This window comes from Paramormyrops kingsleyae, chromosome 11, assembly GCF_048594095.1.
Source record: "Paramormyrops kingsleyae isolate MSU_618 chromosome 11, PKINGS_0.4, whole genome shotgun sequence".
Taxonomy (NCBI): domain Eukaryota; kingdom Metazoa; phylum Chordata; class Actinopteri; order Osteoglossiformes; family Mormyridae; genus Paramormyrops; species Paramormyrops kingsleyae.
The window spans coordinates 2,120,001-2,135,100 of record NC_132807.1 but is presented as its reverse complement, the minus strand read 5'-3'; the positions used below and the strand labels follow the sequence as shown (position 1 = coordinate 2,135,100).

General features: G+C 43.8%; 1 protein-coding gene across 4 annotated transcripts in view; it reads right to left on the bottom strand.

Annotated features, from left to right (window-relative positions):
- Positions 1-15,100, bottom strand: part of LOC111848089 (SH2 domain-containing adapter protein F) — a 111,224-nt gene that overhangs the window by 27,345 nt on the left and 68,779 nt on the right. For all 4 annotated transcript variants that reach the window (XM_023819832.2, XM_023819834.2, XM_023819831.2 and 1 more), the window contains exon 3: positions 4,675-4,890. In XM_023819832.2, the coding sequence (XP_023675600.1) occupies positions 4,675-4,890 (216 nt within the window). The remainder of the gene's footprint in view (positions 1-4,674; positions 4,891-15,100) is intronic.

Genomic DNA, 15,100 nt, shown 5'->3' with positions numbered 1-15,100 from the left:
GTCCACAAGTGTGTGCACAAGGTTTGAAGAGTCAGAGTATTTGTAAAGCTTTGAAATTGTCACCTGCTGACATTTACTAATGACAGCTGTTGCCATGCATCAGATCTAATGAGCTGATTAAGGTCTGAAACCTTGTAAAACGAATCTGAGACTTTGGAACTCTTAGGGTGCCCAAACTTTTGCACAGTGCCACAATAATGTTTTTATTTTAAATTTTTTGTTCAATTTATGATATAAAAACTAACTATGCATCAATGTTTGCTGAAAATATTGTGCATTTTTTCCATTTCCTACAGACTATGTTTACATCTTTTCAATTAAAAATGACCAAAATATGTTATTTATTGAGTTTTGCATACCACTGTAAACTCTAGGGTCTTTGCTCACTCTCAGGCATTCTCAAATTCTAAAAAACAAATGTCTAGGATATTGTGTATAATTTTTATGCACCAGGAAGTCGCTATCAACATGCCGGAGACTCAAGGAACTTCCAAAAGAGGTGGGATGTCTGTCTTGCTTTAAGCACCACTGATCTTAGTAGTACCTGCAAAACTAGACACCAAACCAATCTGCCTGTCACTCTCACGTTCCTTCTTACCACACCTAGATCTTCTAACCCAAAATGCACCAGGCAAAGGTGTTTGGTGTGACTGCCAGCTGTTATAATGTTTGTGACATACTCTCTGCAGGTCCTCACTCAAAAGTTGCCTTTGAAACTGGAGAAGTTAACTGATATTGTTGATGTGTTTTCACAAGTGAAGGGTGTTATGGAGCGGTTTACTGCCACACCGTGTCATGCATTTTCCTTCTTTGGAGCTGTACAGTGAAAGACTTCCTGAAGAGGGAAAAAAAAAACATAAAAGCTAAAATTTAAAAAGGGTTTCCTGGAATAATAGATAAACTGCTGGAAACCCTGTGGGGGTATAGGTGAGTGGTCATGTGACACTCCGTTCATTTGACAGGCCTTCACGGAGAGCCCACACTGACAGTCTAGCCAAGGCAGGCCTATAGAGGTTGAGGTTAATGTCGAGTCTGCCAAGCGACTGTCTGCGAAGCGTCTCTTTCTCACATGCTGACATTTCAGCCAAGACAAATGATGCCTGGCTGGTTCTGAAAATAAAAACAGGAGAATTTCTAATTTGCTTTTTTTTTTTGCGTCTGAGCACATAAAGCACACATACGTCTTATTTTTTTCTGAGATTTATTGCTTGATTTTTTTCATTAATTACAAGGTAATTATTATTTTTATAATACTGCTGCATGAATCACACAGACCATTGCTTTCACCGGCTGGCATTTAATTCAACACTGCTTAAACCGGCTTGCTAATTGCATGAATATCCAGAAGAACTGGGAGGATTGCAGTATATTTTTCTTAAGACTTGCAGAACACTGAATTGTAAAACACCTTTCCCAGCAACTTTGGGTGCTGGTATATGGGAAGCAGTAAAACAAATCCAATTAGCTATCCCTCAGCAGCAATCTCCAGTTCAACTGCACACCTCACACACTTGTTTATTTTGAACTAAAGCCACAAAATCCCTTTCTGCGAACAGAATCTCCCTCAATGCATCCAGAGCATGGAAAGCTGTGGTCTGCTCAGAGGTACTAGCAGCCTAAGAAGCAGCAGGAGAAGACATAATCAGCCATTTAAAGCACAGGGACACTGTGAGAGACACCACAAGGACATTAGGAGGGCAATGTAGACGCGGTGTAGAGATCACAAACTCCAGGGAGAGCATAAAGACTGCGTGAGGACAACATGAGGACAGTGCAGGGAAAGACTGAGGAGGCAAGGACTAAATGGCGACAAACTGCTGCTCTCTCCCCACATTCTCTGACAGCATCCAAGAATTTTACCTGGTTCAGTTATTCAGCTGAAATCACAAGAGTAGCGATCTGGCTTTGAGGTCATTAAGCCCTTGAAGATTCATTAAAAAAACATAAAGCTGTGTTGCTCTCTGGGGCCAGGAGCTAAGGATGTAACAGCAGTGATGCTGCTTCTTATCTACTCTGCATTGGACACACAGACAATATTAGCCACAGACCAAGCTAATGGAGTAGACAGCATCCGGGGAAGGGGGGGGGGGGGTACTGCGGGAGGTAGGTGAGGCAAAGATTAAGTAACGCATTCTCTACAACAATGCTCACATTCCGCTTGCCTATCCGTCTACACTGTGTGTGTGTATGTGTGTGCCTCTTGCATTACATGAGCATGCGCCCCCATTTTCACAGGGGTCACATTCCGATGCAGCGTCCCTCAGCCCATCATCAATCACAGGGACGACATGCGGCCGGGGGGGGAGGGGAGCGGGGGTCTGAGTAATTAACAGGACTGCATGTAAACACCCCCACTGCAACCTGATAAGAGGGGAGATTTGCATTTAGCTGCATATCTGTCAGAAGATGAGCCCACAGTGAGTAATGACCGCGGGGGGACTGCAGCCCCAGGGCTGTTAGGATGAGGGTCGCCGCTGTCTGCAGGTACGCATGCTAGGGTGACAGAATCCGCAGAGGGCATTCTCACAGGAGTACAGCTCTATCTGTCATTGTATCTGTGTCATCTGTACATACATCTTAATCCTAAAGTGAAACATTTTCTTTTTTTTAAATAAAGTACTGGCTTTTTACATTTGCTGCTACCTATTTTGAGTGTAAACCTTGTACGTTAAGTGCAGTATTTTTATACCAAATGGTTACCAACAAATAAAGGGCCCATCTATATTTTGCTTGATTTTGTCTAAGCTGTACTTATGCAGCTGCATTTTCATATAACACTTTGCATACAGAGCGCTTCTGTCACTGCTTTAGCATACAAATAACATCTCGAAGACATTCTCACAGGATCAAGGAATCACTGACATACTGATAAATGGCTATGTACATATTTATTGGGAGTCTCTACAGGGGATCTGTACCTGCTTGCACTGCATGAGTACACAAATACTGAAATGGACACACAATAGACCAATAGAGCTTTGTATACAGCACCTACGATTGGAAAGATAAGTGAAAATGGAAACAGTATGACTTCTGTTGCTGGGAATCAGTTGATTGGATGCAACATTACCTGCTGCTCTAGCTGGCATCAGTGAGGAGCTGTCTCTGTTTGACCTTGACCTGCCCAAACCACAACTGTCTGACCTAATAGACAGAGGCAACCTAAACACAAGACACCGCCTTTTTCAAAATGTCTTAACAGCAATGCTCACAGTATCAGTGGTACTACAGACGCCATCGATCACAGTCATCAGATACCACCAACTGTTACCAAACCAACTGATCACTGTCAACAGATACCATCAGTTGTACTACAAACCCAGTGATTGATCTCATAAAATACAATCTGATGTATTGTAGAATCCAGTGATAATGGTTATTGCATATCACCTGTACTACAAAACTCCAGTGACCATGGTTATAATATACCACCTGTACAACAAAACTCCGGTGACCATGGTTATTATATACCACCTGTACTACGAAATTCCGGTGACCATAGTCATCAGCCAACACATCAGGTGACAGGGACCTTGGTTATCAGACATCACTAGCTGTACTACAAACCTTCGAACCTGAAGACTTTGGAAAAAGCACATATTGTAAAACAAAAAACGTGAGTGAGAGAAGAGAATATATTTCTCTCTTGAAATACTGCATTGTATTCTGTTCATTCAAATCAGTAAATATAACACAAAAGGCTGTGGACAGAACACCCAATCAAACCACCAATCAAGACCCATCTATACCTCTGCTTCACATTTTGAAACACAAGGTGTTTCATGCTGCCTGTGAACAGGAATTAACCTGCACCACACTAGGTCACCAGCGAAACACTTTAAAAGTCTTTAAAATAAATGCACCACATATTGGTTATAAAAACAATTAGGAGACGAAAATGTAAAAAAAAAAATGTCCTGCAGAATTTTCTTTTTCTTTATATACAATGACCATTAACCAAACCCATGTATATAAATAAATTCATTATACATACTGGAGGGTAGAAGATATCAATAGTAATAGTAACTGCGCCTAATTAGCTTGTAGTGACTGCCTCACACAGTGATGAAGAGCACTCACCAGCAATGAGAAATTAATTTTTAAATGAATATTTAAACATACTCTCACCCATACACACATACCCACCACACCCCAGTACCAGTGTGACTGGTTGGCCAACAAGGTTATCTGCAGGACATCCGAGAGTGATGTAATACAAAAGCAGGCTCACATACAGTCACAAACACGCAGATAACCAATGGCAATGTGACTAGTTGACTGACAAGATTATGTCCAAGACATTCAGGAGTGGTGTAATGTGGAAGCATGACGCATGAGCACGCATGCACACACGCACGCACACACACACACACCAGAGTTGGGGCCATTCTGGAATACATTCATCAATTCAAATCCAAATTAGGGAATGGAACTATGTGGAGAAGAATTTGAATTGAATTCAAATTTCAGGGAGATTTAAATTCCAACTCCAGTTCCATTTCCTGATTTGGAAATAGAGACACAAACAATGACACAGCACTCCAGTTACATACAGGTGTATCATTACGGTCTTGTTACTTCTCAATACTTAGGATAAAAAAGCAGTGTGGTTTTCATTCATGCTGTGAAGCCACTTCCCCGCAGAGAGGCTTTGCAGTGCCTCTGCTTCTGTACCTGCGAAGGCCTTGGAGATGCGGTCTTTCTTCCATTCCCAGGGCTGGTCATACTCTTCTGGGGGCCGCTCGTCATCCTGAGGCAGTCGGCTCTCCCTGGGGCACCGGGGGGGCTCCAGGTCAGACTCCCCGCCATTCTCTGTTGGCTCATAGGGTGTGTCGTACAGGGGCAGCTGTCGAAGTGGTCCATCCTTAGGGCCTCGTCCACCACGGATTTCTGCAGGGAAGAGGGGGAAGATCAACGCTAACTGCAGAACCCCGCACCCGCCGGCTTTATGGATTTTAAAAAGGGTACAAATTTCTGACTCACTTAAAAATGTACTCACACCCTAACTGAAATCTTTCAAATGACCACATCTTACGTAACGTGTACCAACAGTAGAAAAGAATCATCAGGGCCAGAAATCCCTCTTCGCTGCACTTTGCAAAATTTCAGGCCTTTAAAACCCTCGGAACTGTGCGGCAGAATGAATTCTAGCCTCCCATTATGTATCTCTAAGTGTGGGAGAGATGGCCGTCAGCCACACCAGCCAAAACAGCAGGATACAAGGAGTATAATAAAACAGGAGTCCCTCTGCTGCCTATATGCTGCCAAAGCACTTTGAAGGTGGCTGCCTTTTGTTTTGGCTGTGCAGGACACAGACACAGACACAGGAGGGAGGAACACCCCTTCAACGAGACACAGGGCAGCTCGCCCCTCTTTCAAGGTCTATGAAATTGTTATCCAGCCAGGCTAGTCACGGTAAGGTATGGGGTGGAAACTGAAATATTACACTGCCACGCTTCATAATTGTCTCCTAGCCCAGGGGAGCCCTTGTGGGGAAAAATGAGAAAAGTGTCATGCGTAATGGAGCTGGCTAGTGGTGGTGGTGGTGGGGGGGAGAGAAATCTTTAAACAATCTTTCAGGAGGCAAAGACTCCCTCTCTTTGATCTCTGTGTTCAAAGTGTCTGATTTTAAGAGTGCTTGGTGAGATGTGTGTCAGTGCCCTGGAAAAAAAAGAAAGGCACATTAAGAAAATTGGGGTGGGTGGGTGTTAAAGAGGATGGATGAAGGAAAAATCAATGTGAAGGTGGGAGAAGTACGGCGGTCTTAGCAGCCGGGTGTTAAGTTACGAGGGTAGAACTTTTGGAAGAGGGGGTGATGGTGTGTGAATCTCATTTGTGGGCGGTGGGGGGAGGCGCTCTAATTAGGGGACGTGCGACTGTGAATAAACTGCTGGAGGAGATTAGGAGGCCCAGTGAGGGAGGAGGGGTGGGCAGAGGCACGTGGAGACCCTGCCACGCTCAAATGTCACACACACACTGCATGGATCAAAGCCCCAGCTGTCTGAACAGGAGACTGATGCAGCTGACATCTGCCATGGTGAGCATAACATTCTCACGTGACCCATGCAGCCCACCTCCCTGGTGAAGGGTCAAAAGCTGCATACGCCGGTCTTCCCAGAAACCCAGGCGCTATGCTCCAGTCTCCCAAGGAGCCGGCTGCTGATTCTATATATTCTCTCTGCAGCTGCACATCCACAGCTGCACATTCCACATTCAGGTCCTTGCACCATTTAGCCAAATAACTTGCTGCCCTAGACTGTATCTAATTAAATGCTGGGCAGATACATATGGAAGACAAGGGGGTTTCGCCTTCCATGGCCTGTGGATGTGTCTAGTGCTTCGCTTTACCCAGAGTCATTAGCACTGACTCTCTTTAGGACTCCAACCTTTAAGTCTTAACAAACTTGTTTTATTAAACTGACAATTAACTTACCTACCAGTGACAACCGAGTCAACCCCTCCACAGCAATGGGTTTTTCTAATCCAGCTACTGCCAAAGCCTAAAATGGTTCCATAGGCATCTCATAGACCAAAATGGATGTGTTTTATTGATTAAGTGCTTCATCCCGACTTCATGGAAGAATATGCAGTCTAAGCTCTTAAAAGCCCCTGGCACAGTGCATGCTAGTGATTGAAAGGGTACTTCTCCTTCTAAGGTAAGGATTACTTTATTAACCCTACAACCCCTTAAAACTATAGCACACAAACAAAAACATGTGAGCTTCAATTCAAGGCCTCTGTGTTCTCACTCGTCCATTCAGGAAGCAAGACCACTGTCACACTACCATCTAATTACATGTACTGCACTCTCTACCTCCAGCTGCGGTCACACTGCCTGCACATGCCTGAGCTCTCTTGCACACGGCGAAGCTATTTTTACACACGTGTGGTTCTGTGTTGTATGTGTTTAAAGTAGGCCAGAGGAGGAGCTTTTGCTAAGATGCTGGCCGTAGGCAGAAGCGCTGTAGCTTGGCCAACATTCAGGCAGAGACTCTCTATTATAAATGACTTACATGTAGAATGAGACTGACAAAAATCACAAGTTTGGTCAAGTCAAAGATGACAAAGACAGAGATGTGACGTGACCAACAGTAGATTTTGTATTTCTCAATTTCTGATAGACAATCCACTTCAGTCAGAAAGGGGGCAGTCATGCAGAAGTGGGGGTCAGTCATCCATAAGGAGCTCGCACACTGAAAGGATTTGCTCAGTGGGTTGTGGTTGGGCCTGCAGCAGAAATGTAATGTTTCACCACTTCCATTCGCAGTGGGGAAGGGGTCAGCCTCTGTGGGGCAGGGTGCCATCAAATGAAGCCGGCAGAATATCGCAGCAGGTACGACAAATCATTTATTTGACACTACAATGTGCACCAACTGGCGCACGCAATTAACTTAAACAGATCATACTTCACCACTCTGACTCCTTTTGACACATTATAAAGAAAGGAAAAAGAAAGGGTGAGTTAATGGCAAGTCAAGAGGAAGGCATCCATAACCCAGATGAACAGACTATACACATCTCGGCCATAGCAGTTCACAGCTTCCCAGAGTGTGGATCGTCCAGACTGTCACCTCTCCATTTTTTATAGTGCATCCCCCCCCCCCCATATATATTAACATGTTCTCTCACAGCTCTGTTTCAATCTGTCAATGCGTAGGTGTCCATTCCACCGCTTTTCACAGGTCCCTGAGGGAGGGGGAGTGATGCTCAGCAAAAATAAATGCTGGGTGCAGGCCAGGCTCTGCAGAGGAGGACTCTTAATTACAGTCTTGAAGTGGAAAGGCGGAGCTCTGGAAGGAGGGACATCAGGAAGAGGCAAAATACCGAGAACCAACGAGAGACCTATAATTCTCCAGTTAAGGAGCGTTTAACAAAAAGGCTCGCTTTTTAATCTGAAATTTATTTTGTTAACGTTTCCGTCAGCATAACCTCAGTAGACCTCTTTGGGAGGTGCATCTGTTGGTCCCTTTCTAGGTAATTTCTTTGCTCATGTTTTCAGAGCGTCTCCCCGCCTCGGGAATCAGGGCGATGGGAACAAAGCAGCTGAGATCAATAGCCTTTGCAGGCGTCTGTTTCACTGCGACTGTATCTCCTGGGGCTCAGTCATTTGCCTCTGAGAGCAGAGGGGCACAGCCACACGTCCCCATAGATGCTCATACGCACTGCGCCAAACCATGCTGCGTATGCTGGGTCTGTGCACCACCATGGGGCAAGGCAATTTGGGAAAGGGGGGGCGACTGAATCTTGTATGCTATACATTAGCGGCTGTGACTGGCCTGGGGGGCAGTTTATGACTGTTAGTCCAGTGACACTCTGCACTATAATCATATATAACAGGACTAACATGCTTCCATATTTGTTTGCTAAATTGTTTTAGTGGTTTATGGGTTTAGCGTTATCAAATTCAATTTTTTTTATATTAAGGTGCAAAAAATGCACTTTGAGCTCTATTTGCAAAGCCTGTCCTCATCATATGGGTTATATTTGCACCTCTGCATTCAATACAGCAGAATTTCTACAGATGAACAAACCCATATGCATACAGCAGGCAGAAAAATCAGCTTATGTTTACTATTGTTGTTTGTATTTGCTGCAAGATAATCTACAACTTCTGTAATACAGTTAGTGTTATGTATGCAAGACTTCAGACTTTCCATATTAACATCAATATATATCTGCACACATTTTCCATAAGTATCATAAACACCATATATCCTCACTGTTTTGAAGCATTACTTGTTTAAGGCAAAAAACTGGCAATTTCACATTTCAGCATATTGGTATCTAAGAGGTGTGTCAAGTGGGTCTTCGTGTTTTGAAGTAACCTTAAGCTGAAGAAAACATTTCATTATTACAGAATTTTGTGCCTCAGCAGACACTATTATGTAAGAGAGGAAAGGCCCGCAGATCTGGTAGTCCCCCTGATGCAGCCAAAAGACATAGCTTCATTGTGACTATTGATACCATTGGGCTAAGTCACACTGGTTTTAGGTCTGTGACAGGTCAAGCAAGTATATGCAACTCCCCCACCCAAAACCCATCCTGAATAACAGACTGCCACCTACTCACAGTGCACTGAGATACACGAGAATGCTATAGCAACCCTAATAAATTATTTATTTTTTACAAGGGCCATAAAACCAGTAATCTAGCTATGATGAATGGAAATCTGAAATTCATAACTACGGAGGCGTATAAATATGAGAAGTGTGTCGATGTAAGACACTACCATAACACATATTTCAGTTTTAAAGGTTATACAGTTATGACTGAAAGCTGGACAGCTTTTAAACAAACAACATGTGGCGTGACAGAGTAGCATTCCTGCTTTATTGTAAATCAAAGTGCCTTTGCGAACGAGAACCAGGCTTTCCGACAAAGTGTAAGTAATGACGTGCAGGTTGGAAATGAACCACATAAATAAAATTGCTGTGTTACGTTACCATGCCAACTATTAAAGAGATCGTTATTATGGAAAACGGATCAGGAATCCTTCTGATACATATTGAAGGGACCTGGCTGTTCTTAACAGTCTGGCTGTGTCGTCCTTATGCAAATGTGTGTCCGTTACCACCACAGGCAGCAGCATTGATTCAGCCAAGCTCTAATGGCAGATTATAGCTCATTAGCACTCAGGTATGGGCTCATTAATGGAAGATAGATGGGATCTTTATCTAAAAAATGTGGTGACACTACATGGAAATCAGGATGGGAAAAGCAGGGGAAAATGCCTATAGGGAGCGAGTATTTAATTACATATGGATATACCAAGCTACAAGAAAATTCACCAGGCAATTAAAATACATACTAGATGTTTTATAGATCCTTGTAAAACTCTTCCCCTCCAACAATTTGGAAAATGTGATGGAATAACGACAAAAAAAAAGAGTCATTTTCAGTGTCATCATGAGGATCAGATGGGCTGTGCAGAGATACAGATCAGCACAATGTAAATGACAGAGGCTGTACCTGCCATAGAGACACAATGGTAACTGGCAGAAGAAACGCATTTCTAGGTGACAGGCCGGAGGTCCTAATAAAACAAAAGAACTTCAGTTCTTTGTATTATTTTCCTGTGAACCTCGAAGAGCACAAGGGTTTAATGAGAGCTGGGCCAGCGGATAACACCCCCGCACTTCGAGGATGACATGCATGACATGGTGGTGATAAATTAACACCCCGCCACCCCTCCCAGGTGGGGGCCTAGTGACCATTAATGGGTCTCAACCAGGGCTGCAGGCCTTTGGGGCAACAGGCTTTGTCCAGGGTGACTCTCAGCTTCTGTTCTCCCCACTGACACTGCAAAAAACACAGAGGACTGAATGCACAGTACACTGCACGCAAAAAAAACACACATCTGCAGTGCATGCATACACATGTGTCAGCTGGGAGAGAGGCATGGGGTGTCTAATTCTTTCTGAATACGTAATGACAAACTTTAACAATTATCCACGTCATTAAGAGATAAATAAACTCCAAACCCCTACAGCAGAGAAAACATATTTTGCTTCATCCCAGGAAATGATGTTTTTTCCGGGGGGTGGGGTAATGAGATCCTGATCCTTATTGTGTGATAATACAGTAAGCTTAGGTCCCTCCCGAATGGACAAATGTGTGAGAAATGAGAATGTTGCAAGTCACGGAGGAACGAGAGGGATGCTGGGGACCCCCACACCAGCAGGAGCACCAGTGCTCACTAGCATGGGAGAGTGACTCAGCAGCCATTAGACTTCGTGAAATCTGCCAGCCTGCTGCCTGGCACTGATCCAGCATGACAGGTATCCTGTATCCTGTATACTCCGAGGGCTGAGCCCCACTTATAACTGATTTCACAGCAATTATGCCAAGTTACTGTGCACTAAGGCCACGCGTATAAAGCACACTAAGTTACTGTGCACTGAGGCCACACGTATCAAGCTCACTAAGTTACTGTGCCATAAGGCCACACGTATCAAGCTCACTAAATTACTGTGCACTAAGGCCACGCGTATCAAGCACACTAAGTTACTGTGCACTGAGGCCACACGTATCAAGCTCACTAAGTTACTGTGCCATAAGGCCACACGTATCAAGCTCACTAAATTACTGTGCACTAAGGCCACGCGTATCAAGCACACTAAGTTACTGTGCACTGAGGCCACACGTATCAAGCTCACTAAGTTACTGTGCCATAAGGCCACACGTATCAAGCTCACTAAATTACTGTGCACTAAGGTCACGCGTATAAAGCACACTAAGTTACTGTGCACTGAGGCCACACGTATCAAGCTGACTAAGTTACTGTGCCATAAGGCCACACGTATCAAGCTGACTAAGTTACTGTGCACTGAGGCCACACGTATCAAGCTCACTAAGTTACTGTGCACTGAGGCCACACGTATCAAGCTGACTAAGTTACTGTGCACTGAGGCCACACGTATCAAGCTCACTAAGTTACTGTGCACTAAGGTTACGCGTATCAAGCTCACTAAGTTACTGTGCCATAAGGCCACACGTATCAAGCTCACTAAGTTACTGTGCACTAAGGTCACGCGTATCAAGCACACTAAGTTACTGTGCACTGAGGCCACACGTATCAAGCTCACTAAGTTACTGTGCCACAAGGCCACACGTATCAAACTCACTAAGTTACTGTGCACTGAGGCCACACGTATCAAGCTGACTAAGTTACTGTGCACTGAGGCCACACGTATCAAGCTGACTAAGTTACTGTGCACTGAGGCCACACGTATCAAGCTGACTAAGTTACTGTGCACTGAGGCCACACGTATCAAGCTGGCTAAGTTACTGTGCACTAAGGTCACGCGTATCAAGCACACTAAGTTACTGTGCACTGAGGCCACACGTATCAAGCTGACTAAGTTACTGTGCACTGAGGCCACACGTATCAAGCTGACTAAGTTACTGTGCCATAAGGCCACACGTATCAAGCTCACTAAATTACTGTGCACTAAGGTCACGCGTATCAAGCACACTAAGTTACTGTGCACTGAGGCCACACGTATCAAGCTCACTAGGTTACTGTGCCATAAGGCCACACGTATCAAGCTGACTAAGTTACTGTGCCATAAGGCCACACGTATCAAGCTCACTAAGTTACTGTGCAGAGGCCACACGTATCAAGCTCACTAGGTTACTGTGCCATAAGGCCACACGTATCAAGCTCACTAAGTTACTGTGCAGAGGCCACACGTATCAAGCTCACTAAGTTACTGTGCAGTAAGGTCACGCGTATCAAGCACACTAAGTTACTGTGCACTAAGGTCACGCGTATCAAGCTCACTAAGTTACTGTGCCATAAGGCCACACGTATCAAGCTCACTAAGTTACTGTGCACTAAGGTCACGCGTATCAAGCACACTAAGTTACTGTGCACTGAGGCCACACGTATCAAGCTGACTAAGTTACTGTGCCATAAGGCCACACGTATCAAACTCACTAAGTTACTGTGCACTGAGGCCACACGTATCAAGCTCACTAAGTTACTGTGCACTGAGGCCACACGTATCAAGCTGACTAAGTTACTGTGCCATAAGGCCACACGTATCAAGCTTACCAAGTTACTGTGCACTGAAGCCACACGTATCAAGTTCACTAGGTTACTGTGCACTGAGGCCACACGTATCAAGCTGACTAAGTTACTGTGCACTGAGGCCACACGTATCAAGCTCACTAAGTTACTGTGCACTGAGGCCACACGTATCAAGCTGACTAAGTTACTGTGCCATAAGGCCACACGTATCAAGTTCACTAGGTTACTGTGCACTGAGGCCACACGTATCAAGTTCACTAAGTTACTGTGCCATAAGGCCACACGTATCAAGCTTACCAAGTTACTGTGCACTGAAGCCACACGTATCAAGTTCACTAGGTTACTGTGCACTGAGGCCACACGTATCAAGCTGACTAAGTTACTGTGCACTGAGGCCACACGTATCAAGCTCACTAAGTTACTGTGCACTGAGGCCACACGTATCAAGCTGACTAAGTTACTGTGCCATAAGGCCACACGTATCAAGCTGACTAAGTTACTGTGCACTGAGGCCACACGTATCAAGCTGACTAAGTTACTGTGCCATAAGGCCACACGTATCAAGTTCACTAGGTTACTGTGCCATAAGGCCACATGTATCAAGTTCACTATGTTACAATCACATAGAGAGTATATTTCTATTTAGGGTTTTGCCACTAAACACACTGTACAAAATGGTAACATATTTAAAGTGCCTTGAAATAAATTCTTTCAATAACACTTTACATTAACTGCACCATATGATAATAATTACAAACATCATATTCATAACATCTTATGTCTTATTAATGTACATTAAAGCTGGTAAGGTATGTTAGGATGTTATGGTATACTTGCTTGCTGTTTTATGAATGCATAATGAATGCATTATGAAGGTGCACTGAATGCTCTATGAATGCATAATGAATGTATTATAAAGGTGCACTGAATGTTCTATGAAGGCACAGTCAATGAAAAGCGTTACTTTTCTCACAGAAATATCAGCTGTAATACAGAGAGCAGTTGGTCCTTAAAAAAAAACTCGAAACCGTGTGGCATAAAAAGTCTGTGTTACTTGGTGGTGATGCTACCCGTCTCCCTAGAAACAGCTGAGGTGGGGGTGGGTACTTTCAAAGGCTAGTGTCTTCAGTTTGACTGCCACACAGAGTGCCAAAGTGATGCAAACCGATGATAGACAGTCAATTTAGCAACTGTCTCACAAACTGTTTCGCACCAGAAGAGACGTGCAGAGAAGGACTGAAACCTAAGTTATACATGATCAAAATATCAAAGGCCACAAATGGGGTTGTGGAAAAGACACAGTATAAATAATGTGCATAAATCAATACACATGTCAGCACCTGAAGGAGAAAAAAGTGTTTTGTTTTTTTTTAAATTATTTTTATTGAACTAGGTAAAGCAGAAAAGGATCATATCTATATGCTGGCTTTTCAAAGACTTCTGAACATCTGAGATCTCTACCCACAGAGCAAATATACCCTGAGATAAGCCAGAGCGATTTTGCCCCTGTATGCTTGATGTGGCAGAATACCTTTCTATAGAATGCTGTGAAGTTCATGGGGGTTTTTTGCCAAAAGGCCGATGGTCACTCTTGCATTGCTGGCTTAAAGAGATATCTTCAAGGCTGCCTCACGTAAAACTAAAACTAACCATGACAGACAAAGCTGTAATGGTCTGCCAACAAACTGAAAGAAAACATGCCCTCCCTTAATAAACTTCGTCCAAAGAGAAACATTAGCAATCTCAACTATGCCTCAGAGATGAGTGCAATCCAATTAAATTTTTTTAAAATAAAACATACAAAAATGTGACTTATTACAGAGCTCTCAACAACCAGCAAAGCACCCTTCAGCAATCTCATTATGTGACAGGATTTTGACATGCACTGGTATAAATAAGACAGATTTTACACCCCTACAAAACCCACGTGTATAGAACAAACTGCCTTCATTTTCATCATGCACTTCAGAATATGACTAGATATTTTATGTTATCTGGCTGTAGTGCTGAGGCTGTATTCTTTAAAACAGATTCATAATACACCTGTTACCTAAAAGATACCAGGGCAGAGTAGGTCACTCAGCAGGACATGGAAAATGAAATTGTGGAGCACAGCAGAGAGGTTGATGAAAGTATCAAATGAGGAAACCGGCTTGTTACCAGAAGGTATAAAATGTCTAATGCAGGAAGGAAACAAAGAGTTAGTTCAAGTTTAATGAGTCTCTGGTGTTTAAGAAGAGATACTGAAAGCATGAGTGCAGGATGTAGCCTGATCTGCATCAAACAGCCATATTAGATGAGATATTTATAGCTGGCAGTTCCATGTGCTGTACTGGTTGGAGAACCAAGCAGGAAGACCTGGAGCATGGACACTCATCTCCACTTCAGAAGGTTCCACATGGTGGTGAACAATGACTAAGCCATGGTGTCTTAGGGTAATGCTCCAAAAATTTCCCCTCACATAACCTATGAGCTACTAAGGATTGCAAAACTCGGGGGGGGGGGGGGGGGGGGGGAATGGAAATGGGTGGGTAAAATGGGTTAAAGTAGAGCCGAATCATCAGCTGT